At 38.1% G+C, this 27,651-nt stretch overlaps 2 protein-coding genes across 2 annotated transcripts; one reads left to right on the forward strand and one right to left on the reverse strand.

Annotated features, from left to right (window-relative positions):
- Positions 1-4,781: 4,781 nt before the first annotated feature.
- On the reverse strand, positions 4,782-14,043 carry LOC147856348 (putative zinc metalloprotease EGY1, chloroplastic). Its single transcript, XM_087329277.1, has 10 exons — positions 13,617-14,043; positions 11,817-12,275; positions 11,607-11,747; positions 11,070-11,171; positions 7,884-8,095; positions 7,310-7,360; positions 7,109-7,178; positions 5,277-5,345; positions 5,144-5,194; positions 4,782-5,042 (listed from the first exon to the last, which is right to left on the reverse strand). Exons 1-10 carry the CDS (start codon positions 14,037-14,039, stop codon positions 4,881-4,883), a joined length of 1,740 nt encoding a protein of 579 aa, XP_087185403.1. The 5' UTR covers positions 14,040-14,043; the 3' UTR covers positions 4,782-4,880.
- Positions 14,044-16,331: 2,288 nt separating this feature from the next.
- Positions 16,332-22,705, forward strand: LOC147856349 (metal tolerance protein C4-like). The gene is made up of 14 exons (XM_087329655.1): positions 16,332-16,806; positions 17,024-17,134; positions 18,027-18,093; positions 18,431-18,563; positions 18,768-18,823; positions 18,982-19,096; positions 19,182-19,239; positions 19,324-19,442; positions 19,787-19,906; positions 20,932-21,033; positions 21,119-21,191; positions 22,132-22,199; positions 22,315-22,375; positions 22,472-22,705. The coding sequence occupies exons 1-14, from the start codon at positions 16,536-16,538 to the stop codon at positions 22,591-22,593; spliced, it is 1,476 nt and encodes a 491-aa protein (XP_087185781.1). The 5' UTR covers positions 16,332-16,535; the 3' UTR covers positions 22,594-22,705.
- The last annotated feature ends 4,946 nt before the right edge of the window (positions 22,706-27,651 follow it).

A 27,651-nucleotide genomic window follows, 5' to 3' on the forward strand; every position in this document is an offset into this window, starting at 1 on the left:
ATTTCCAAAACCATAGTTCCATGTATTGCATCCCAAAGTTAGTTTTGTACATATGACATCAATGATAAATACAATTGCAATTTTGCCTTTTTGTGTCTTTTTTCTTACTTCCCATGCGATTCTAAAAAGTCGATGTAAGGAACTTTTTTGAACCACAAGCATGGATACCACAACCCTTTCCATGGCCATGAGCTTAATATGTGCGTGTTGTGTGTGTAGAGAGAGAGAGATTTTGTTAATTGATAGGTATATCATAACCTAAATGATAGGCATGCATGGATGGTAGAATGCGTTAATATAGATTAGGGAATAACAATATCAAATTGGCAGCGGCAAATTTATATTCCTTTCAAAGTCAAGGTATTTATTTGGATGATCACAATTAGTGAATTATGTGTACGAGTTGTTTTGCCAAGATGAAGCATTGAAGTATTACTTAATGGAATGTGTTTATTTTGCCTAGATTCAAAGGAACATAGTCGACATCGATTTAGTAGTTGTCCAATGGCGAGGGCTATTTGGAATTTATATATACAAATCGAGTTTCTATAAGTGGACTGTCAAAATCTTTGTTTCAATCAATATTTGGTTGTGTATAGTTGAGAATGCCTTCTCCACATTTTGAGACAGTCTTTCAATATTTAAGGTATTAGGGATTATGACATAATTGGTGGATGCAGAAGGCCTTAGTTTTTATGTTAGCTATGGGTTTGAAATATACATTGGACAATTAAAAGGCATTGATTGGTATGGCAATTTTCCTTACTGGAAACTTCTAGGAGGTTGGCAAAGGAGGAATTAGGGATTTGTAGGCTAGCAAGGCATCATGTCCTTCATTTGCATTGGCTTTTATCTCATGGTACTTGATAGCCCCACAACGACGAATGCATTTAGATAGAGATGAGGGATGTCATGAGAACCTCATTGATTTTGTTGAGAGCTTATATCATAGTTCATATATTATTGTAATTTGACTTTTGTAATTAACACATTACTAGTTACAGAAAAAAAGGATTGATTTTATTATATTCCTTGAAGGTCAACTATGACTTATGGGATCAAATGTGAAACATTTTCACATAATGTGTGGAATTGATGTTCGAGAATATGACTATGAGCATTGCAATCAAGAGTGCACATTTTGACTTTGAGAGGAATGTGTGTAGGGAGTGAACCATATTGACAGTGTCTGGACATCAAACTTGAGTGTGGTCAAAGATAAAGCATCGTATCAAGTGTAGAAGACTCTCAGACTTCTTCAAGGCAAAATTTGCATAATCAATAAGTCATCTCTCTTTTATCCCAATGCCCTCTTTCACATTGAAGAGAATTTGAGTTAAGTCATATGGAAGCAAAGGCATGGATGCCAAACAAAGGGGTTATCAGTGAGTGCACTTTGAAGAACTACTAGAATGAAAATAGGAAACATCAGTTTGTACATGTTTTTTTTTGTTGATCAGCATGCCTGTATTCTGAAAGATGTGTCGTACTAGAGGTGCCAATCAAGCTAGTGCAAGAGAAGAAGTTAATTTTGTAGTTTGGCACAACATATATAATATTCTATGTAAATTTTGAGTCTTCATATGTTCCCTGGTTGTGATACATTGGCATTACGAAAAAACCATTATTCACAAAAATATATAATGACACATCATGAAATAAATGTAATGCATCATATTTTCCAAACCATTTCTTCATACCTTACATCCATATAGAACCCAAATTTTCTTTTTATGTGTCATTTGAATCCATTTAATTGTTTCCCATGCAATTCTAATTATTTTTTTATGCAAGGATTTTTTTAAACCTTAAGGAATTTCTCAACAACCCTTTCCAAGGCCATGATTTGAATGGGAGGTGCTTCAGTCTCAAGAACTAGGAGCACATACGACATTTGTCAATCAACTCAAGCTCATTTGGGCATTTCCAAACTATTTCCAAGTGGCTTAGGTATGTGACTACCCCATATTTCCACCCATTGAGAAGCATGGATGCTATACTCACCCAAGCACCTTCTCTCACAACAAGCACTTGAACTATTATAAAAAAATCATGGTTGTCAATGTGTTAAGCCAGGAAAAGTGTCAAAGAGTTCATTCTTGAGAACCCAACACTTAATTTCCTTGCCATTTTGTGTATGTTCTCAAATGCATAATAAGCTCGCTTTTCTTACTTCTTAGAGGTGGGCAACACATTCCTTACATCTATGATAGGTGGAACCTCAAGCCGAAGACGTTGGAAGCTTTCTATGTTTTTCTTTGCTAATTATTATATACAATTCATTGTTTATCCTTATTTTTAGTCTCCACAAGCAAAACGTACTATGCATGCAAAAGTTTTCCAAGTATTTGTAAAAAACACCACATCGTAATGGTAACTTCTTCAATGGATTGTTGCTTAACAAAGTCGTCTACCATTTGTTTCAATTCATTAATACATAAACCAAAATATAGTTGGTGAGACTGGGCACTCATGCTTAATACCATTAGTGCTAGTAAAAAAATAAGAAACTCCATTCCAGTACTCAAATAAATAAATAAATAAATAAATAAATAAATAAATAAATATATATATATATATATAAACATCTACAAAAAGCATATGTGGCAAGTAACAAATGGAGATCCTAGCTCATCCCACTAATTCACAAGAGAATGTATCCAACTAAAAAAACAATCACCTTCAAAAGTTCACCAAGATGTTCTAGTTGATGAGATCATGCGACTTGAACCAATATTTCACCTAGGCCTACCAATTTTGTGTCCCTTGTGAAAGCCTTAATGATGACCAAATAATGTATGTATGAAGGATGATTCCATTGAAAAGGAGTCCCTAAAGAATGCACCCATCTCATCTTTGATGACCTCATGGATAAGTGAGCCATTTAGTTGAAGCATTGAATGGATGTGGTATCAACGCAGAGTACTCATACCTATCATAATTGCGACCAAATCTATGATGGTGGCCAAGCCTGGTTCAAAACAGACTCCTTATAAAGCTAAAAATGTATCATATTTCATGACACATTTCTCTTGAAACATCATAAAGTTGCTTATGCTTTCATCAATCTAGTATTCACTCTAAGGATTTAGGGTTTATGTCATGTGAAAAGTACAAGTATAGGAATCCACATAATACACCTTATCCTAACATTGCCTATTTTACTCTTTGCATGTTGTACAAACAATCGAGTTGATCCAATCCATTATTATAGTTGAAGGTTAACTCAACTAATTTTTAACATGATAGATAGGTGATGATTTCCCACACCATTTGGATGTAGAATAGTGAATAACATAAGATTACTTTATGCCAAGGCTCACACATTATTATCTTAACAATCAAAACTAAAAGCCCAAAAACAATGTTTGGCAAGCACAAAATGCCCCATAGCCCCACCAATAGAAAGCATCACCATTATGTTTTGTGTATGATGAAACAAAGTCACAAGAGGGCAATGTTGATATAAAGCTAACATATTATTTTAACAAGCAAAACAAAAAGCCCAAATAGAATGTTTGGCAAGTACAAAATGCTTCATAGCTACTAAACCACCCATAGAAAGCATCACTACTCTATTTTGTGTATGACAAAACGAAGAGGCAAGAGTGCAACGTTGATATAAAGTTGACATAAGATACCAACATAGAATACAAAGCACAACGCAAGCTTTGCATGTAAGAACAAGCACCATTCAAGGCATCTATAGTTCTGAAGGATATTTTCCATTGATGGAATGGGATAGTGGACAATTTTTACTTGTATGATATAACCTTGAGAAAGTAATAGCGGGGAAATTTGTGGTCCTTCAGATTTCAACAAAGGAACGGCGGGGAAATTAAGAATAACACATGAACTTTATAACACTAGAGGGAGAAAGCTTAATAGTAGGAAAGACTACCTAAAATTAAAGTAGCACGCAATACTTTATTAAGTACAGCTTTAGAAGCAATAAATTTCCCAACAATGCAAATAGAAGATAACATAATGCTAACTTAATGAAGTAGATGTATAGCACTGAAATGATGGCACATCTTGATTTTCCATTTATAAGCACAATGGCTAGCATGTGGATAGTTAAACCATATCAAATGCTCCTGATGGCAACTTTTGGGTTGACAAGCTTGATGCAAACGTGTACTAATTTCAAGTCATTTGAGGCTGATTGAACACTAAAAAATGAACATACTGAACTGAACAACAAACTTTCTTCTCAAAAAGGGAGTCAGAACTCTCAAGCCATTTGACATTGATTAATGCATATAGATAGCTTGACCCGTAATGTAAAGAAACCTAGACAGCCTACCTTTTGACATAAAGAAATACAGAAGCTAGTAGTAACTCTCCTATTCCCTAGCAAAAGCAACCTGAAATTCAATATCCTACAATGGGCATATAGCCGGGTTTTCAAAGCTGTAGCATGATGTGCCATCAAGCACTTTGTTCAAGTTCTAGCATAACGTAGCATGCCTAGAAATAGAGCAAGACAATAAAGAAGGTTTTAACTTCGAGAATGTACTCCAATAAACCACCCCCACTATGCAGTTTGAGCGTTAACCATTCATGTGACAAAGACCACGCTCCATGCAGACACAAAAATTAAATAAAACATAATAAATTGACTATGCACACTAGATAAAAATTTACTTGAAGTATTGCTTTAATCATAATGGCACTACCACATTTGGCGTATAAAATGTTTTTGCAACATAAATTGATTTTATTTTAGTGGTATTAAATAATCATAAATATGGACCTAATTCTATAAACAAGGAGCAGAGTTACTGAAACCAATATTCTTTAATAACATGAGCTATGAATGAAGTCAGTGTGTGCCAGAAGTCAGCCCAATTTGATGAAATAATGCATAAATAATCATCTTATATCAAAGGCGAACCCAACCCAATGCCTAGCTCATCAGCAAGGCCATCCCAAAGTGGTAGTAACAAAAGGATAACCAGTACTAAGGCTAGTGTAAAGGCAATCTGTCTACCAGTTCCTACCTCGGTCACATCATTTAGGCATGGCTTTTCAGGTTCTCTCTGTTGGAAACATATAAAAGAAGATTAGACCAAGACTGATTCCATCGCATGAAGCAAGACAGCATTACTGATTCTATTATTATGACACAAGAGAGATTTACTTGGCAAATCAATATATAAAGCCCCCATGGAAGAGATAGTGGTCCTCCTAGCTGCAGTTTAAATTGACACAATCACATTAATTTTCTGTTTTGCAATTACGAAGCACTTGCAAAAGAATGGCAAAAGACATACCACACCAAGTCCAAGCAATAGATATGTACCCAATGCAAATCCTGTCAGGGCAGCCTTCCCAAATGCTGCCTGTAAGTTTTAACCATGCTATTAGCAGCCAAGAACATGCTTGCTAGAAGATATTCCAACTATCTGTTTTACTCTCAAATATTGGCATAATTATTTTACAAGATATGGTTATCTTTGGAGCATGTTCCCTTGCTAATGGAACGGATATGTGATCAACATATTACTATGAGGATCAACTTCAGTGTTGATAACCCTCAAACATGTCTTAGAGAGTGCAATGGGATTCTTGCAATAGGAAAATATACTTGAATCACTCAAACAGTGATAATCCAAAGACCTAATAGTTGAGATAGAGATATTATCCAATGATGGCCCAAATGAGGGATAATGACCAATTCCATGACACTGCTAGATTCCAAGAGTAATCTAAGGAGAGAATGGTGTTCTCCAATTCTGCAAGGTAATTCAAAACATACAAAACAGAATGTTTTCCCAACTCTTTTAGTTACTCCATTAAGGTTCAGGAAAACATTCCAAACATAGCAAACATAAGGTTTTCAATACATTAAAAAGAGCATGTATGGATTCTCTCCTCCAAGTGACTCTCTGATAGACTTTCCAAATATAGAACTAAACATGTAGGTTGTGGTTGCAAGAAATTCGAAGCGAGCGGGGGAAACGGAAGTCAAAAGTAAACCATACACACAATATGTCCACAAGCAAGAAAACTGAAGTCTATAAAAGAGGTAGATGTTTCCAATTGGAAATGATGGAAGCATTCTAAGTACCTTTCCACACATCCTAACTCCAGTGGATTACATCCAACCCAAGTGGTTGTAAAACTTAACTTCTAGATCAATGGCAAATACGAAATGTGTTTTCCCCACATTGTGTCTTGTTATTGGCTGACAGTTTTCATCAAAAAATGACCTTATGATATGACCCAATCAGGAACTTTGTTCTTTTCTTGCCAAACAATATGGAAGAACCTAATCAATTAACACCAACTTGGTATTGGACAATCAATTTTTGTGTTGAACACTACTGATGTATACCATAAGTTGGTTGAAGATAGAGCTTGGTTAGCAACTAAGGTTTTAGACACATGGTACATTACTCGACATGTAAAGTGGTGGCGTTGAGTTTTGGATGCAGGATGGCAGTCTCATCTTCCGTTCAGTGCTAAGGTCTTTCTTTGGCATGTGATTGTTGGCGATGGCTTTAAAACGTAGAAATATTTTAAATGGGACATGGTTTTTTTGCACGGTGGTTGAGGAAGATGCCAAACATAGGTTCATTACATGTCCGGTTGCTAAAGCCATTTGGGTTGTTATATCACAAATTTGGGCATCGATAACAGGCAATATTCTATCACTTTTTAACTGGGTTTTTATTAATGACGATAAAGGCATGCCCGCACCATCATATAAGGTCGTGTTTGACTACCTTAGGTATTGGGGGATGTGGTTTAATTGGACCATGAGAAATGGGTTCTTGTTTGATGACCTTCATGGGGTAACACAACAACTCCGTAGGATGAAAGGGTGGATGCAAGAATAAATAGTTCCATTAGTAAGACTTGGGTCCTACCCTAGCCAATTATAGGGAAATGGACAGACGGCTGTAACATAGTTGAGAAGATATACGTGTGGGTCTACACAGATCAAATGGAGCATTTACAAGGTGTCCGTATGTGGCTATCCAATGGAAGTAATCATAGTTCCAGATCAGCCTGGCTACATTTCTACCACTGCTACTATTGTATTATGTACAAGAGACCAGTTTGATAAATAGACATTAAAGTTCAATCTTTCAAAATTTACCTGCATGGCTCTGCCTCCATCCAAGCAACCCACAGGAAGAAGGTTAAATGCAGTTGTGGTTAATCCACACCTATAATATTATTAAAGAGAATAAGCACTTGAGTGTACAAATGAAATCATTTAACAGTTTGAGCATTTGAATAACCATAACCAAATAAATGCTTTTCTATGAGCAATTCCTTCACAATAAGAGAAGCTTACCAGCCTGCAAGTACAAGAGGATGAATGGAGATAGTGGCAGCATGCATTGCTCTGAAATAAAAGGGTCTCCTTACTTTAGAGACATTCAGCATGCAATTAAATTGATAAATATCAGTAAGCTAGAAAAGGTCAGAAAGTGATCTGATGTCAATAGTTCAACCCAAGAAACGCGCAGAAAACCATGACAGGTTACTGAAGGAGCTAGTTTTTATATGGATCATGGCTTATTTAGATTTTCTTATGTCTTTAACAAGAGACGTAAAGGTGTAAAGAATGGCATTATATCGAAAAATATCAGTAAGCTACAGTTCAACCCAAGCAACACACAGAAAACCATTACTGATTACTGATGGAACTAGTTATTATATGGATCATGGTTGATTGCATGACTTCGTGCGTAAGTTGTATCACAGAGAAAAAGGGGATGGACAGAATATGCAAACAACTCCAGCAAAAGTGTTAAAATATATAGGTTCCAACTTTACCGATGTAAAGCTTTTAGAGAGCTTTTTTTTTGTAAGAAAGGATTCCTGAATTATGAATGATCAGAATGTCAGAATGTAAAAGGACATACTCATATCCTAGTGCATTTCTGCTTAAAACCCCAAGAAGTAATGATCCTTGGAAAAGCATGCTTGGAACTTGCACCAGATCACTAGCTGCTACAGGATTGGTGGAAAGTGATAGACCAACACCGAGCATTGCAAGAGACAAAAAGCCACCTGCCAAGGGGCCTGCCAATGAAATATCAAATTTTGCTGTGCGGTCGGGCAGGATGGATCTGAACTGCATACATATACAAAAAATATAGTAATTGGCATCTTATACATGCTACAATCTGATACTAAGAGAGCTATTTTAATTTCTTATTCTAGATTCACGTGTTCAATGGGAACAGCATCAAAGATCTTGCAATATTCTTTCAGATCTAGTTGATTACTTCTCATAGTTAGGTAACCACTTATTTCATAATCATTCCAACACATAGCCATACTTCCGATTCCATTTCGTTCCTGTACCTATGACATCTTAGGGCTATTTCCAAGCGCTATACAGGCTTTAGTTCTTGCTACTCTGGCCGCAGATTATATAGGGGAGTTGATGGAGGGTCCTCATTAGATGATATGGAATTGACCAATTCCACAACTTTATTGATACTGTGGTATTGATCTTTAGGCAATAATCATCCATTGGATCACTGTGGTTGTAAAAACCGTTTCTGTAGTATGATAATACAACAATGCAAACTGTTGTTTCCCTTCCTCTTTCAATTAAAAAAACTGGAAAGATGGGCAGGGAAGGGGTGGGGAAGGGCGGCCTGTCTGGCTGCTCCCTTCTCGTCCAACCCTCCATTACATCCCAATGGTTGAGATGTCACTATAGATTTTGGACTTATTCTTCAAAAAAGCAACATGGTCTTATATGTGTTTAAAGAATTTAATAGAGATCCAAGTATGCATGTTTGCATGGACAATACATCCAATGAGGATATAAAAGTGCATTTTTCCTACATAGATTTAAAACCATCTACGTAAATTACCATCTCTATTTAGTCCACGGTGCCTTACACATTGATTTCCACCCTAACAAGCCCTTGGTTGGTGGTTGGCATCCTTGCCCCATTAGGCAGCAAAATATTTTTGTATCTAGAGTATGTCATTTTCCATTGATCAGCTGTATGTATGGGCAGTATTTTCCATATATATGCTGAAACATTTTTGCCTTCCTCATTCAGTAATGACTACTACCTAGCTAGAGCATCTATGGAGTTTTCCATCTCATGCAGAACTTTCCAGGTGTCACATGTATATCACTGCCTCCTCATCTTGGTAGAGTTTTATCTTCTCATTACCCAATAAATTATTGTGTGCATACTGCTGCTGTATTTTAAAAATTCCCAGAAAATTGTAGTTAACGCCGAATTCTTTCTTTTTAGGGGGTGCTAAAATGAGCAAATAGTCATGTTTTAAGCCTTTGCCAGTCATCTCTATCATCTATTTACTGTCCCAACTTTGATACATAGATTCATCAGCCATCGATTCATCCCTCTCATGTCTATTTTCATTTCAAGCCCTGTGCACTAGTCAGCAGTTGAGTAGAAGTAACAAGTAGCAGATTCATGGTATTGGTCATTGTCACACGGCTGTTATTTCTTGCAAGAGGTTTTTTATATGATTATCCCAAGGATTGAAGGCAATTGGATGTATTTATGTGTGAAACAGCTATTCGAACATGTTATTCTAACACACTTTTCCAAGTTAATTTATACTTTATAAAGCAAATTATTTTTATTACTTAATAACTTTAACATTAGGCTTTTCTAGCATGATGTTTTCTACAAGAAATGTGCTTGCGAAAAAAACTTGCATTAGCAAAAATGCCCTCTAATCACTACATTTCTCGCTTCCAATGGCCCTTCTCACCTCCTACTTGCTCTTTTTCCTCCATTTCCAACAGACACTATTCAAATAATTTTGGAAGGTCCCTTTCATTTTCTAAAATCTCCCTATTTTTAGTATATTTGTATTTTAGATTAGCTTTTAATCTTCAGAATTATCTTAGAAGCATTGTATAAATATGGTTTTGTCACTAGAACAATGAAAAGAATAATCAGTATCTTCACTTGCTTCAGGATCAATAGGTGAGCAGCAATTGGTTAATCACCCCTCACTCAAGACATGATTGATCCTTCATCAAAAGGATAACCTCTGTTTTATTCTCAAAATACACATTCTGTTTTAGCTTATTTGAGGTCAAAGATTACTGGCCGTACTCTTAATGGATTGCTTTTGCAATTTGACATGTCATTTTCTCCTGTGCAGCTTTTCTTCCCAAAATCTTGTTCAGCTTCCACTAAAGTCACACCAAGGAGATGGTAGGCAGAAGAAGACTTTTGAAACTTTGGAACCATTTTTCTCGTTTCTGCACCCAGCTTTGTGATAAGTATGCTATCTACTAAACCTTATGCCTGTGAGCCATTCATTCCAGCAACAGAGAGAAATATTGCTTTCCTGATTTACGCCTTGAGAGGCCTTCCGCCAATCAGCTGCAGAAACTGCTCACCTCTGAAAGGTTCCAACAAGATAGGCTATAATAGGGGCTAAATCTACTGTGAACTGAGCTTCACTAAAGGAAGAAAGATTGCTATAATAAGTGTTACAAAAGTTGGTCTCATATGGATAATGACTAGGAGAAACCCCCTAGTGAATCTGTTCTAGTTGACATATCTGATGAATTGGTGCTTTGATCAATCTCTCATACTGTCATATCCCCCTTATCGGAGATTGTTCATGTCTTGGCTCTGCTACTCAGCTTGATTTCTGACAGTGAGCCTATGTATCTGGTGTTTGTAAGTTTAGATTTCTGTGACTTTTGCTTTCAACACTGTGCTTTGTACCAGAGCAATAATGCTCATGCTTAATAAGTTCAAATATAATGGAGAGTGAGGTATGGATAGGCAGAAGAACCATGCTACGAATGAAAGAGACTAAGAGCAAATGTTTAAGAAAAACCAAACGACTATTATAAGCATTAGTGCTCAAGGCCCACAATAGATGGCAAATAAAAATCTGAATCCTCCATTAACTAATCAGCACGCACTGCTTCTAAAAATGTTTTGGCTAACCTCTTTACTGGAACACGCATGCATGCATGAGTCTATATTAATATACATATATTGCAAATTAACGTTAGTAGTTGTGTAGCTCATTAACATTATCCACTTGCTACCAGTTTGTCACATATAAATACCAAAAAGTACCTGTGTAATGGCTCCAAAGCTGCCAAGTGTAATGTTAGGAATGAAGTATGGAATTCCCAGTTTTACTTTCCTTCGAGCAGCAGCAAGAAAATGTCCCACTTCCTGATTGAAGTGATCCGACAGAGCTTAGAAAATGTGAGAATTAGATTCCTGTGCAGTAAAAAAGTGCAAATTGCATATGGCCCATCGGGAGAATAAATAAGAAAGGAAAAAAAGAAGAAGAGAGAAAGACAGGAGAAAGAGATAAGAGGTATGAAAACTAGAAATAATAAAGTATCACAACGAGGAGCTATATATTTTCAGAAAAAATAGAACTTGGGGGAAAAGAAGATTATAATGAAGATTAAAAAGAAAAAGATGCATATGATAGACAAACGAGTAATACTAGCAATTACTACTTCTGCTTATAGACAGGTTGAATATTGAAACAAGAATTCCAAAAAACTCTAAAGCACTCCTAATTGCATAATAATTAGATGTGATTGTGGTAGTTAAATTCGTCTACTGTTTCTAAGAAAAGTTATGTGAATGCCCCACGTGGAAAATTTGCACTCCTAGGACTCCATAAGTTAGGGGCATTGCAGACTCCACATATGGAACCAATGTGTTCAAGTCTGGTGGCTCCACAGCATCTGGATTTGTAAAATATCTGACTACCTCCGGTGGCAGTTTCGAAAGCTGCAGAACAGATTCATCATTAATGGGAGAAAGAATATCAAGTTTGAACTAGTACTGAAATATTCGTACCTGTGATGCAATTCCCAGCTCTAGACAGGATCCTGCAGTAATGAAAAATAGTACAAAAGCAATTACAAACTGCCATAAAGTTGTTGACTTTGGCTCAGAAACTTCTTTCCGTAAGAGGACAAAACTGACCCGAGGGCCACCTCGTGGATCTAATTCTTCTGAATTTGGTTCTTCCACCATGAAGAGGTTATATTTGGATCCTGTAACCTCTCTTAACTGACGCTGAAGCTTTGTGAATACTTCCTCCCTTTTGCCTCTTAGATTACCTATAAAAAGAACTCCTGCACCTAGATCCCCAAAAGGTTCCTGGCCAGTTACCCAGAAAGTACTGTAACCAAAAACTTTTTCCCTTAAGATTTTGACATCATCTGGATCAACTTTCTCTGGACCAAGCAGATCCAAAAGTTTAAAGGCGTCCATCTGCAGCGTGATAGATTCTGGAACTGGTTTATGACCTGTCTGAACAACAAGAGTTCCACGTTGGGAAAAGAGGAGTAAGTCATTATTTCTCAGTCTATATCTCACAGCGAAAATATTAAGACATGCGTTTGCACTATCGGTAGATTCCTGAAACATCCAAATACATGGTAATATGTAACCGTAAATTCAAAGTATCTAATCTTGCAGTTACAACATATTGGCTATACCTATTGTCTCAATTTCTCTAATAGAATAGTTGAGGATATTCAGAAACTAACATATTCCAGAATACTTTTCGGAATACCTGGGTCTCAATTGTAGATGTTATCATAAGCATGCAAAGAACGTTTTGATAAATATTTTGAGACATTAGGCATCAATGAATTCATCAAATATAGGAGCCTTATAGAATATCTTACAAAATCCAACATTGAACAATTTGCAAAACATAAGCAATGCAATAGTTCTAGGGTTTGATAAGGAATCTCAACATATCCTCATTTTGATATGGTAGACAGTATCTTTCTCGTATCCAGCCAATCTAGGATGGAACTCCAAAAATAGAATTGACATTAGAGCGTTGATCTGCATAGAACCCAGTGATCTCAGAGGATGTAATCGGTTTTAACAAGGGAGACTTTAACAAGTGTCTCCCGTAACAAAATAAACATTCCTCAAAGCTGAGTTTTAGAAAGGAATGAAAAAAAAAGTGCACTATTCATGATATGACATCAATAATCCACAATGATCAACCTTCCTGGATGCAAAATAGAAGGTCCTATAACATGATGCATTCAAATGCCCAACTTTATTCCTCATCACAAGAAAATTGCACAAAGTTAGTATTAGATTTGCAGGATATTCTTGTCCACCTCCTTTCCTATTACAAAATTTCTATGATGTTTATCATGCTATTTAATTCCCTGGAAAGATTGGTGGCTGTTTAATAATATGCCTGAAGTTTTTTGTAATATATGTTCAAGGTCCAAATTTCCGGATTCCTTATGCTTCGCTGGATGCTCTTCATACAGCATAGGACATTTTATGTCTCGCTTTGAAGTATATTATTGTTTTTGCCAATTTTCGGCATCAAGTCCATTCACTACGTAAATGAAGCTTTTCTTCTGATGATGTATTCAAAGGTTTTTGAGGCCATTTTGGTCATTCTAAAGTAAAAGAAAGTAAACTTTCAGAATCAACTCTATTCATCAGAGGTTTTGAGAGCATTTTAATTAGTCTTGGTTTTAAAAAGAACACAAATTTTCACTGGTCAATCTATTCAATAGAAAAATGAAGGCACTTGTTTCTATGAGACACAATTCGGTCATATAAGCCAGCACAATCTTCGAGGAGAAGGATACATAAAGAGTCGTACCATACCTCATTGGGCTGTGACGGGGATGTAGGCTCTGGTTCATTGGTCGCGACTGTGGTCGTCTTTCTATCATTCTCGTCTTCTTCTTCGTCACGATCACCACCTGATGGTCCAGAGACATAACACCTAAACCTTCTTCCGCGCAGGTTTCTGGATGAAACCACACTTCCACAGTACTGCATATTTCCTCTGAAGTAGGGCTGGAGTGGATGAGATTTGTAGGAGAAACAACAAAGGGATCCTCCTCCTCCTCCTCCTCCTCCCATGGCGGCTCTCGCTCTTCCATGTCCTCTTGCGGCATGTCTCCTCCTGCTGCTTCTTGCAGCTATCTCCAGTTCAGCAGGTTTGGGGAGGGGGGAAGAGGATTGCTGCTGGGGGGGTGGGATGGTGAGGAAAGCCGAAGGAGGAGGGGAAGACAGAGAAGCCATGGCATCGGGCGGCCTAGGCATACACAGAGAGAGACACGCACAGAGACAGAGACAGAGACAGAGAGAAGCTTATCGCAAGGGGGAGCTCAAGCTCAGCTATTTGTTTGTTTGTTTATTATCTCCGTCGTTCATTTGGAGAACGATGATGGATGGATTTCATTGTTTTTTTGTTTACAATTCAATTCATTCAGATTCTTCTTCTTCTTCTTCTTCTTCTCTAAAAACACTCCTCCTCTTTTTATCTCATTATTGTTTATCATTACTAGTGTCTGCTGAGTACATAATACTGTTTATTATTAACATAAATAGTGAGTATATTATTATTATTATCATAACTTCTGACTTAAGTTGAAGGCATCTGCCTATTGCCTGGCTTCATTTGTCCATAGTTTAAGACTTTCCATTATTCCATGGCTTCCTTTGGTTCAATCATTCCCCATCGGCATGGTATTGACCTCATGTTACATGGTATTGACCTCATGTTACATTGTTACAACCGAGGGGGGGGAAGATGTTCAATAGAGGTAAGAGTGTTCCACTTGTTAGAGAAGACTTGGTATGCACATGTGTCGCAAGTGCTTGGCCTTCGGGGCCCTCCCCTCTTATGGGATAAGAGCCCATGCATATACTTCTAGACCTTCAAAATTAGCATTCGATAGCGTGACAACTTTTCATTGCACTGTCTAAACGGTCGGGCTTTTACCATGCAATCAACCTATCGTCATCTGGCTTTCGACTCCATCGGAGATTTGGTTTCCACATGTGTCGCAAGTGCTTGGCCTTCGGGGCCCTCCCCTCTTATGGGATAAGAGCCCATGCATATACTTCTAGACCTTCAAAATTAGCATTCGATAGCGTGACAACTTTTCATTGCACTGTCTAAACGGTCGGGCTTTTACCATGCAATCAACCTATCGTCATCTGGCTTTCGACTCCATCGGAGATTTGGTTTCCACACGAGACCTTTTTCAAGGATGACAGATATCATTATTATTCCCAATAGGTTTAGCCTACAACATGACTTTGTAAAGCATGGGAGTTGAAAATGGCATGCTTTAAATTGTTGTCATTCAAACATTAAACCTATCCCCTAAATCATGAGTGGAAGCATGGACAAAAAAGCATAGATAAGTGGTTGGAGTTTAAACCATGTACATAAACTTCATGACTTAGAATTTTAATGGTTTCCTAAGTCAACACTTATGGGTTTTAATGAGTCATGATGTGTGTTTAGACATGAACGAGGACACTTTCTAAAAGCATGATTTGAAGAGTTTTGGTTTAATACATCGTGTAAGTGACATTGGAAATGGTTGCATGTTGTATTGCGTGTAGGTTCAGGCCATTGGTTAACTTATTGAAATTTTAAACTTCTAGGTGTATAATGACTATGGTTTCTAGCATTTAACAAGGTCCCGGTTCCAACTCCTAAGAAATAATAAAATGGTATGTTCACTATAAACAAGAGCTTCATAAGTCTCGCTTGGGATCATTGCTACAAATTGTTTACAATAATGGCATTAATAGTTAGAGTGCAATGAAAAAAGGAGTGGAAACCATGGACAAATTTCAGCATATTCCAATTAGATACATTGATATTATCTTCAGAAGGAGCAACAGGTAATAAAATGTCCATGGATGATCGAAATAGAGCTATATATAGAGAGAGAGAGGATCGAGCATCACAATTAACACCCCTAGCAGGTAATTCCTGTTTGAGCAACATTAACATTGATTGATATTATCTTCAGAAGGAGCAACAAGTAATGACCATGGACGATCGAAACAAAGAGAGAGAGAGGGGGGGGGGGAGAGAGAATCTAGCATTGTGATTAATGATGGGATTGGGTGGTTAGTTCTTCTGATTATAAAATGGTCCCGCTCACCATCATGGATTTTCCGGATTTCTATTAGGTTTCCATAACATCAATTTCTTGGCTCTAATCAAGACCCTGGCCCAATATGTATATGTGGTTCATGTTTGCTGTGGGGACACCTGGCAAGACCAAAGTATGTACATACGTACATATGTATGTATGTATGTATAATGTATGTATGTACACATAGTACCACCAAAATATCCTACTTCCTATATGGTCCAAGGATTAAGCCCACACATAAACACACACACAGACAGACACACATACAGACAGACAAGACAGACAGATAGGAGAGCCATAGCTCCCCTTGCGAGAGTGAGTGAGTGAGTGAGTTATAGCTATGGCAGACCAATCCACAACTCCCAACAGGAGGACCCTGATCGTCTGTGTATACGTCTGTGCATCTGTGAGCGAGCGAGCCAGAGAAGACAGACAGAAGAAAATGATGTTCTGACGTCTTCCTCTCTCTCCTTCCTCCTCCTCTTTTTCTTTTTCCTTTCTTTTCTTTCTTCTTCTTCGACATTAGCAGCACAATTGAGCGTTCTTGTTTCCTGTAACTGCCACAATTCAGTTAGAAGGAGCAATCGCCTCCGACGCTGCAATTGTTGTTGCTGTGATGCGAGTGAGAAGCATGCTTCGTCGATCTTCTCCCTCAATACTCAGAGAGATTTCTTCTTCATCTTCTTCTTCCCGTTTCCCTGTGGACATCTTGACATTAGAATGTGGTTCATTTTCACTTCACAAGGCTTTCTTCTCCACAAAGCTTAAGTTCTGTAATTCTCAGACTTTCGCACATTCTCAACAAGAACCCGGACCAACATTGTTTACAGACGATGCTTTTTCATCTCCTTCTTCAGAGCAGTTCATAGACCATAAGAGATCACAAGGTGAGGATATACCGAAGGTTACCAATGGACATAATGAAGGTTATCAATTGCTATAATGAAGGTTATCAATGGATATAATGAAGGTTATCAATGGATATAATGATCCCATCTTTCTCATTACATACATACGTAGTATGCTAATATTCTCAGTGATCATAATTATCTCTCAGTTAGATAGCTTTTTCTTTTCTGTTTCTCTTTGTCAATACATAAACAGGTAGAGTCCAAATTGTAGAGAAGGTTAATGGCCATTTCAGGTCACAGAAATTTAATTTCTTGCCAAAAAGCTCAGCAGTTACAGCAGGAGACGTCTTCTCTCATAGCAGAGGTACTTGGCTTTCCCAAATAACTAAAAGGATTTGTTTTAATTTTCTTCTCTACTTCTTCTTTTAATGATGCTTAGAACAGAATCCTGAAAGTGAAAGCCATTTCAGGCTAGTGATCATTGATTATTTGTCCCATAAGCTGCTTGTTTGACAATAGTAACTGATTCTACTTGAATCCAGAAGCCATTTCATCAAACCTAATGAACTGGACCATCAGCAGGGCCCATCTTCTAGTTTTGAGGGTGTGCCTTGCGCTTTTCTGTCAATTTTTCATTAAAAGTTGAGTTCAATGGAAGAGATCAGAAAAAGGTTCATTATTTGACTATTCTAATTAAATTTCAAAGCTGTAAGTATAAACGTTCATGTCATTGTGAATGATGAAGAAAGTTGGAACTTTCATTAAATCACGTTAACAAGATATCTGCCAATATGTATCATAAAAGTGGAGGCCAAACATCTGTCATATTTGAGTTCAGTATTTTATGCATCATCGATAACTTTACGTAATAGGATTGGCATGTTGATATTTACCAAGCTGTTTCAATTCCAGCTTTATGAAAATAAAATAGTCAATAGGTTAGAGAGTGCTTTTAAATGATATGCTATCTGTTCTTTGCGTGCCCAAAGGAGAACTTCATACATGCAGTTCGTTATTGACACGACTTTTAGCTCCATGGCAAGTCACCTTTCTTTGATTATTGTCCGAATGGGTTTGGTTGATGTTCTCAAAATGGTTGGCTCAAGCAATAAAAACAATAGATTTATCTTCTGTCAGGCCCATAAAGCAATCATCTGCACGGTTTCTTAATCATCTTTCCCGGTTTCTTTGCTATTATTCTTGCATGCATTCCTAATATTAGACTGTCTAATTCCTGGAGGTTTGATCTTTTGTAGCCTACAGTTCAGATGCTATAAATGGAGGTCAAGATAATTTTACTGCTCCTGAAATACAAGACCACAGGTAGTTTGCAATCAGAATGTCAGAGATTTCGTTCCCCTCTACATAGTTGTAATATATTCCACCAATTATCACTATCTTGAATTTGCACACCAGTAATTGTGATAAGCCATTATTTGATTTATCTTGCTGTTGCTTGTCGATGAATGTTATTTTACTTCCCTATAACTTGAATCATGATACATTCTGATCGAGTTGAAGTTGTGGCAATAGCAGCACACATACCATGCTTTTAATTTAGTGCATTATAGGCAGAACAGTATAATTTAACCTGTTGTTTTAATTATATATATTTGAAGCTTCATTTGATTTTGTCTGATGTAAAAATGTTGTTATCCAGTCAAAAAGCTGTCATTATTGCACTGTGTTGCAACTTTGTTGTCTTCTCCTTGAAGTGTGGTGTGTGGGTAATGACCACAAGCCATGTAATGCTTGCGGAAGCTGTCCACTCTCTAGCTGATCTTGCCAATCAGGTAAGCAAACTGCACAAGAGGTCTCAGAAATATAAAATGACACACTAGAATTTGTTTAAAATTTCATAAAATGTCATAAAATTTCGATATTTGTTGAAGTACTTATGACAAGTTAATAAATAGAAACTAGGCAATCATTTTACATCTTACATAACTAACCTATTCAGAATGAATTCAAGTTCACAATTTGATTTCGCCATGCAGGCCTTACTGGCATATGGTCTTATCAGTTCCAGGAGAGCACCTGATGATTTGCATCCGTGTGTAAATAGTCTGTTTTAAAATATTTATAATTATAAAAGTAGGAAATGCTATATGTTACATTTTTATTCCTATGGCGTTTTGTAATAAGGTATTATGATTTGTGAAAATTGTTTGTCTGAAAAGAACTTCTGCTGAATTGGCTGCTTCTTTTCAGGTATGGCTATTCAAAGGAGAGGTTTGTTTGGTCACTTATATCAGCTGTTGGTATATTTTGTTTAGGTTCTGGGGCAACAATTGTTGATGGAGTTTCAAACCTATGGAAAGCAGAGGTTTTGATTCTGTTCTAGGTTTTTGATGACGAATTTTAGCTTTAACGTGTTCCCATATGGTTTCTGTAATATATTGCTTTGGCAGGCTCCAGATAATGTATCTATCGCAGCTATGGTTCTTGCTGGTTCCATGATAATGGAAGGTAGACATATTTTTTTATGGAAAATCAAGTTAAAAATTTGTACATTGTGTTTGACCATTGATGCTCATGAATGCACGATTTCAGGTGTTTCTTTACTTGTTGCCCTAAATGCTGTGCGTAAAGGTGCAGCTGCGGAAGGTATGACCATGTGGGATTACTGCTGGCGTGGTCATGATCCAACTGCTGTTGCTGTTATGATGGAGGTAGGAGGGGGAAAGTGGAGATACTTGGCCGTAATTTCTATGGAGCTATGAATAAGTTTCTATGGTAAAACCTCTGAAATACCCTGGTTTTTCTTTTATTTCCACAAATGCCCCAAGTTTTGGTTATTTCACCAAACAGGCTCAGCCAATCACCAGAAGAGGTATAAATTTATAATGTCAGTGCTCAAAGAGCAGATATAATCACTCTTTCAAGGGTTGATCAAGGGGATTTGGGATGGTAAAGAAAAATTCAGGATTATTTTGGAGTTTTTCCCTAAAGTGTTTTACAAAAATACCCCACCCATCTGCACATTTAGAGTAACGTCACTACCTGTCACATGAAGGATGGGGCGGCAGTGACTGGCCTGGTGATTGCTGGGATCTCTCTTATTGCAGTTTCTATTACAGGAAATCCAATTTATGATCCAATTGGCTCAATGTTTGTGGGCAGCCTGCTGGGAATGGTAAGTATTTATGTCTGTCTTGATCACATCAAGAATGCTTGAATTTGCTAGACAAGTCAGAAATCATTGGGAAAGGAGAGCATAGAAAATGTGCGCATATTATTAGACAAGTTGGGATAATTGGGAAGGGTCTTAAATTCCAGTATTGCAGGATTAAATCAGGGTATGTGAAAGAATGCTAAACACTCAAGGAAAGTGCTTATGCAAAGTGCTCTCCTGTCAGTTTGTTTTGACAAGCAGTCAACCAAGAAACCAAGCACATGTAATGAAATATAGGTAGTCTGTGTCTCAAGTAATGCAAAATGCCATACTCTTGTCCCCACCCCCGTCTAAACATAAATAAACAAGACACAAACAGTCAGAAGACACTATAATTCTTGATGATTAAACTGCATCAAAGCTTGACAGCATGATCACTTAGGGCTGAGAACATCAAAAGCATGGACAATACAATCTGCAGATGAGATAGCAAGTGATGCTAATATTGTCACCAGGCCTCCAGTGGTCTGTACTTTCTATCATTGCATGTGCATACATCTTCATTATATTTGTTCTAGATGGACTTTCTTATGTGATGAAAGTCTTCATAACATGGGCATACATATTTTTGGAGAATATAAGTGATGAACATATGTGATGAAAGTTTTCATAACATGCTAATATTGTCAACAGGCCTCCAACGGTCTCTTTAATGGACTTTCTATCCTTGCCTGTGCATGCATCTTTGTTATATTTGTTCTAGATGAATTTTCTTATGTGATGAAAGTCTTCATAACATGGGATAGAGCTGCAATGTGAATATTTATGCATGATGTGGAATGTTAATTACGGCAATGGGATTTCCTGAAGCATTAGAAGATTTAGCTTAATAAAGTTAAGAAAGATGTATAATGTCAATAGTGATGAATATCATTCTGTTCAGTTTTTGAGACAGTTTGAATGTGAAGTTGATGTAAACATACCAAATATTTGGTGATGCTGAAACATTGACCTTCTCATGGTTATCCATCTTTTGTTTGCTATAGGTTGCTGTGTTTCTGATCCAACGAAACCGGCATGCATTACTAGGGAGGGCAATGGATCAACAAGATATGAAACGTGTGCTTGATTTTCTTTCTGTTGATCCGGTAACTTCTATATTATTGGAAGGCGATGTTTCATATGTACTTTTGCCAAAACATGACACCATTGATCTTGGTCATGTTTTCCTAGGCTGTGGATGCTGTCTATGACTGCAAAAGTGAGGTCATTGGACCAAGATCCTACAGATTTAAAGCAGAAATAGGTAAGCGTTAATACAGCTCTTATTTCAGTATGGTTGCAGCAGTTGGTGTTTCCAGAGGTTTCTAATGTGGACTGAGAAGATTCTATTGAATGTATGAATTCAATCAATGAAACTGCTGCTTGTTAAGATCTTTGTCATAGAGTGATACAAGGTGGTGATGATGCTGAACTTGGAAAGAGTTACTTTTGGTATGTAGGACATCATGGATATATCCTGGAGGAAATTTTGGTAGAATGGTGCAAATGCCATAGATTAATAGCTGTAACTGTAGTTGACATTCTGAGCTAATGGTCTCAATGATGCTGTCAACAAGTGTGTTAAAAGGTGTCAATGTGCTGGAATCCTATCACTTTGACACTTAATGTTGTGTTGCCTTTTTCTATTGAGTTCAACTGCAGAGAATGCAGTCTGGGAATGAGAACATTTGTATTATTTGCTTAAAGGCCATCCTGTAAATCGACCTTTTCTTGTGGTACTGGTAACCATGGATAACACCGTCACCTATACATATCTTCAGAAAGTTACGTAGATTGACTGAGATCCAACTTCAAATGCCAGAGGAGTCCTGCAATGAGACTCCAAGTGAGTTGCATATACCCATGCAGATTGCGTATGCAATCCTCCATGGCATTGTTTCTGCATGGATATTTTTTGGAGGCTGCATGTGCTTGCTTGTCTATTTAACGTTGTAATACTAAAAAAAAAGAGATAGTAGTATTTTATGTGGACTTATGCCTCATGCTTGTTTTCATGTATTGAATGGATCCAATGTATACTTTTTTCTAATATTACGTGGTTAGGAATACTTATTTTTTCAAGATTTATTTCCACTAGGTGGAACAGATCTTAACAATACTACTTTTAGGATAGGGATTCACATCCTGATTTGCACATGTCCTTTGATTGGGATCATTTTATATCTATAACTTTGTGTTGGCAGACTTCAATGGAGTTGTAATTGTTCAGAATTACCTCAAAAAGATTGATCGAGAGGCATGGTCCGATCAGGTTTGTAGTTATTTATTATGCAGCACTATATATCAAAAAAGATGAAGCAGTTTAGAGCTTATTTTTCTTAAGTTGTAAACTTTTTCGCTATTCAATGTTTGGATTCCTGTAACAGTTCAAAGCTGCAGTAAATGATCCAGATGACCGTGCTTTGGACAATGTCATGTCTCTCTATGGTAAAGTGTCTCCTTTATTTACATTACTATAAAATGTGAGATAATAATGATCTAACTCTTCCTTGTTGGTATGATGTGCACATGGAAATCTCTCAGGGGAGGAGGTGGTCTTAGCCCTTGGTAGCGAAGTAGACAGACTAGAAAAAGAGATTCAAAGACTTGTTCCAGGAATTCGCCATGTTGATATTGAAACTCACAATCCCAATGGTCCTCTATGATGTGTCTTGCTGAAGTTAACTTGGGGTTTTATCATAGCCTTGCGAATGAGATGTCCTGATTGATCATCGCATATGTGGACTTCTATAATATATCCGTTCCCAACTTTGGGAGGATGCTGGTTAACATAATTAGATTCTGTAACGTTAAATTTTGGAACCAAAAATGGTTCTGTCGATGCAGCAGCATTGGCAAAGAAGTATCCCTTGTCCTCATAAGCACACAGCCCATGCCTGAAGAATTATCATTTCTAACAAAAGCTGTGGTGAGGTGAATGGTATGTCTCTCACAAATACGTATTACACAACAGTAGTATATGTGTTCAATACCAAGGTAGAACAATTGGTACGGTGTGTAATATAATTTCTTTAATGCATTCAATCTTATATAGAACTAGTGAAATATTGAGGCACTTAGTACTTAGAAGCATGCGAACATTCTAGAATATGTCCAAACTAAAGTATAGGAATGGATGTCTTAGAATAGATATATTCCTCTCAATCCAGTTTTTATATTGCCTATTATTTGTGGTGGGGTTTGCACCAAGCACTAGTGACACTATTAATGAAGCAATCAGATGTTGTAAAGGCAATATAATGGAGTGCAAGCCCAACGAGGAATTGACCAATCTATTTGTGGATAGACAACAACTAGTGTTGAAGGCAATTGTCTCAAGAAGACAAAAGGATGTAGAGAGGGTGAAATCAAACACAAAGGATAGAGCATGAGAAAATTATAACCCTTGATAGGCAAAATATGACCTGTAGGGATCAAGACTTTTTGTTAAATGGTGTGAACTTTATGAATGTGAGGGCAGAATGATCCATAGAGACAAATTCAAGAAATCTTCCTTGTTTCTCATAAAGATTAGATTTGTGAGTACATAGTCTTTAGCATGTTGTGCTAGAGCAATTGAACAAATTGCATCATTTGTGTTGCTTGTAGCTTGACTTTTGCTAATAGATTGTTGAGGTCATGCATCCTTGTACCAAAGGTTGAAAACCAAATCCAGTATGCTTGTAGATGTAGGGAAATGTGTACCTTGGATGTACAAGGATATGAAATAGATAGATTGATATAGAGATCTGCTATGATTGGTGGGTATCACTATATTGTTTTCAATTTCATAAGTTGTTGGGGTACTAAAAATGCATCTATTTCCATTAATTGAATGAGGATAATGAATTAGATTCACAAATTAAAAGGTGTACTCTTGGAATAGTTTACAACTTTTATGTACTGTGTCACCATTTGATTTACTCCATCACTTCAAGCATATTCCAATTTTGATATGGTGTGATAAGTATTTACTACATGCTGAAACTTCTCCCTATGTGGTTGTGTGTGTGTATGTATGTGTGTGTTTGTGTGTGTTTGAGAGAGAGAGAGAGAGAGAGAGAGAGAGAGAGAGATTGCCCAGATGGATGTAGATGTGGAATGAATGCGTGGAAGCAAGTGAGGACCCATCGGTGAATGTGCACATCAAACAACACAGAGAGTATGACAGAAGATATGATTGAAGCATAGACACAGTTCGAGCTCAAATGGAAGCTTTCGTTATTTTTGCTCTCTCTCTCTCTCTCTCTCAGAGACTCAATGTACAAGAATGATCAAAAGACTCACCTTACAACATTAGGTTATTGCTTATATATTAAGCCTGAACTCTATGGACGTGTTCACACTAGGATACAAAGTGGAAGGAGTCGGCCTTTTATCCCAACAAACTCCCCCGTAAAAGGACTATTCTTTTCTACATGTACAAGTGGTTGGGGTTATCTCCCCCGTAAACCTAGATTACAAAATTAATCTAAATTTATATTACAAGTCAGCACAAAGCGGAGTTGGTAAAGGTGAAGTCAATGTTTAGCCTCGTTCATCTAGCCTTAAGGTTAGGTTGGTTCGAGTCGGTCGAATCAACTTGTTCGAATCGTTTTTCATTCGAATTGCTTTGAATATCGAAGTCGGCTTGTGTTCGATTCTCGACTTCGGCCTTGTGTTGATTGTTCGTAGCTCGCTTATTTCTACTCTTGTGCTCCTTGCTGGATCCTTCATCTATATCCGAGTTCGTTCGCTTCTCAATCATTTCCTTTCCAATTAGTATCTTTGCTCAGGGCTATTTCTTCAACCCCTTGTGTTTCCAAACGTGTCAATTTCGCTCTTCTCGTGAGTCTGTTCGGGTCGGTTTCAACTTCCCTTTTGCTTCTCGTTCGACTTTCTTTTGCTCGGTCGCTTGTCGTAGTCCCATTGTTGTCCTCAGTGTTCCGAAGCGTTGATCTGGGAGTGGCTTCATCAGGCAATTGGCGATGTTCACCTCAATGTCGATCTTTCGAACTTCGCGTGTCTTTTCGGTTATCAGCTCTGGGATGTGATGATGTATTGCGCTCTGTTAGTCGCAATAGATGGTTGGTGCTTATTCATCGATTCAGTTTTTAGCCGAAAAATCAGCAGTTAGTTACTGCAGCCAGATCGCTTCCTTCGTTACCTCCGACGTTGCTATGTACTCAACCTCTGTGGTTGACAGGGTCATGCACTCTTGCAGCTTCGACCTCCATGATATAGCACCGCCACCATAGGTGAAGATGTAGCCTGATGTCGACTTCTGATTATCCGAATTCCCGACGTAGTTAGAGTCAGTGTAGCTTTCGACTTCGGTCAGAATTGCCAATCCGAAAGTCAGCGATGCATCTTTGGTCCCTCTTAGATACTTGAAGATGTGCTTGAAGGCCTCCCAATGCTTCTGTCCTGGGTTTGACATGTACCGGTTGACGACCCCTACGATGTATGTAAGATTGGGTCAAGTCACCACCATCGCGTACATGATGCGTAGGGTACACTTCCTACTACTGATGCATAGGGTATCTTTCCATTAAGCTCTTTCTCCTTATCCGTCGAAGGAGAGTCTCTGTTCGATAATCATATCTTTTGTTGTTTGTTGTGCACATTCAGTAACAGGTCCTCATTTGCTTCAGTGCATTCATTCCACAAGACATGATACTTCCTAATGTTGTTGCGTAGGGTATCTTTCCAGTAAGCTCTTTCTCCTTATTCGTCGAAGAAGAGTCTTTGTCCGATAGTTAGATCGATGTCGAAAATAGTGTTGGTGCTGGCTTTGAGTTCTCCATGTTGAAGCGCTTCAACACTTTGCGGATGTACTCAGATTGGGAGAGTCAGAGTTTTCGTCATCCAATTTCACTCGATCCTCATGCCTAGTATGTGTTGGGCTTGTCCAAGTTCCTTCATCGTGAACTTGTTGTGAAGGCTCCGCTTTAGCTTTCCTATTTCGGGTTGATTGCTTCCTGCAATCAGAATGTCGTCGACATATAGGACCAGATAGATCCGCAACTCGTCGGCTAGTTGCCTAGTGTATACATGGGTCGGAGTCAGACCAGTTGTATCCGAGTTGCCGGATGTAGGAGTCAAACTTCTGGTACCACATCCTCAACGCTTGTTTTAAGTCGTAAAGGCTTTTCTTCAATTGACATACGAGGTGACCTTCCTCCCTCGTCACCGTGAAGCCTGCCGGTTGGGACATGTAAATGTCCTCTTCTAGGTCTCCGTGTAGGAAAGCCGTCTTGACGTCCAATTGCTCAAGCTTTAGGTCTTCGGTTGCCACGAACCGAAGTAGGAGTTGAAGGGTGGTCATCTTGACTACTGGTGAGAATATCTCGTCGTAGTCGACCCCATGTTCTTGTTTGAATCCCTTTGCAACGACCGAGCTTTGTATTTGGGATTTTCTGAGTCGGATACATATTTGTATCGGAAGACCCATTTGCAAGACAACAACTTTCTTCTAGCTGGTAGTTCAACCAACTCCCATGTTTGATTCTGTCAAATCGAGTCCATCTTGGATTGCATGGGTTGTAGCCAGGTATCAACGTCCGATGCGGCTAAAGCTTCTTCGTATGTGCTTGGTTCACATGCATCCGTGTAGTTGATGTAGTCGAGACCCGGTTGATAGAACTTTGTTGGCCTTCGATTTCGTCTAGATCTCTTGACTGTCGTAATGATCCGTTCGGATCCTTCGATCGTCACTATCGACCGACCGACATTTGTTGAACCAGTTATGTCAGGAGTCCTTTCGGACTTGCCCTTGTGATAGGATTTCAGCGATGTCATCACACCCTCCCTTGCTTCGGGATCGAGAGACTTAGCTGACTCGAATTTGTGTTTCCCTTTGGCCTGGGGTGTCTCGGTTGGGTCAACTCTGTTTTTGACTTGTATCTTGTCGACTTTGCCTTTTTCGACTCTTGTCGATTTGGCTTTTTTTTTATGGCTTTGTCTTCGAGTTTGACTAGTAAACCTCCTACTGATTCAAAGGCGGCAGGTGTATTCTCGACTTGGTCGAGTTTGACTTTGTGTCGAATCTCCGATTCAGCTTGGTGAGACGGTCTTTCTACGACTTCTCTATCGATTTTGAAAGAGACATTTTTGCCCACTATTTTTTGCTGGTTCTGTTTAGAGAGGATAGAGTCTTCATTGAAGACTACATCACTACTCTGGATTGACTTCCAGTTCTATGGGTCCTATAGCCTGTAGCCAAATTCCCCATTGGTTCTATAATCGAGGAATATGCATTTCATTGCATGGGGTGCCAACTTAGTCCTATTCTCCTTGGGGATGAATGCGTAAGCTTCACATTCAAAAATTCGAAGCCTTTCGTAGGTCGATTGTTTGACTGACCATAGTGCTTGACCATAGTTCAGTTGATCCTTTCTGCCACTCCATTATGCATGGGTGTGTATGGAACGGTTTGTTGATGCTGGATCCCTTTGTTGGACAAGTATTGTTTGAAGGCTCGGGAGGTGTATTCTCCTCTGTTGTCGTATCAGAGTGTCTTCACTCTGTGTCCTGACTGATTCTCCACTTCGACTAACCATCGAGCGAAGATATCGAGCGCTTCATCTTTGGACCTAATCGAATAGGCTCAAACTTTCCGTGTACAATCATCTACAAAAGTGATGAAGTACCGAGAACCTCCTAATGATCGTTCAGGCATAGGTCCACATATATCTGTGTGGATGAGCTCTAGGGGTTGTCGTACCGTCTCAAAGTATAGAGAG

The sequence above is a fragment of the Azolla caroliniana genome, unplaced genomic scaffold (assembly GCF_043228905.1).
Source record: "Azolla caroliniana isolate FFs.n. ecotype wild unplaced genomic scaffold, voAzoCaro1.0.p SCAF_13, whole genome shotgun sequence".
NCBI classification, from domain to species: domain Eukaryota; kingdom Viridiplantae; phylum Streptophyta; class Polypodiopsida; order Salviniales; family Salviniaceae; genus Azolla; species Azolla caroliniana.

Coding starts and splice junctions, on each gene's coding strand:
- LOC147856348 (XM_087329277.1), bottom strand. CDS start 14,039: ATGGCTTCTCTGTCTTCCCCTCCTCCTTCGGCTTTCCTCACCATCCCA. Junction 5,346..7,108: donor ATGGAGGCAGAGCCATGCAG/GTAAATTTTGAA, acceptor TAAAACTTACAG/GCAGCATTTGGGAAGGCTGC. Junction 5,195..5,276: donor TATTGCTTGGACTTGGTGTG/GTATGTCTTTTG, acceptor TTTAAACTGCAG/CTAGGAGGACCACTATCTCT.
- LOC147856349 (XM_087329655.1), top strand. CDS start 16,536: ATGCGAGTGAGAAGCATGCTTCGTCGATCTTCTCCCTCAATACTCAGA. Junction 19,907..20,931: donor TGGGCAGCCTGCTGGGAATG/GTAAGTATTTAT, acceptor TGTTTGCTATAG/GTTGCTGTGTTTCTGATCCA. Junction 21,192..22,131: donor CAGATTTAAAGCAGAAATAG/GTAAGCGTTAAT, acceptor TTGTGTTGGCAG/ACTTCAATGGAGTTGTAATT.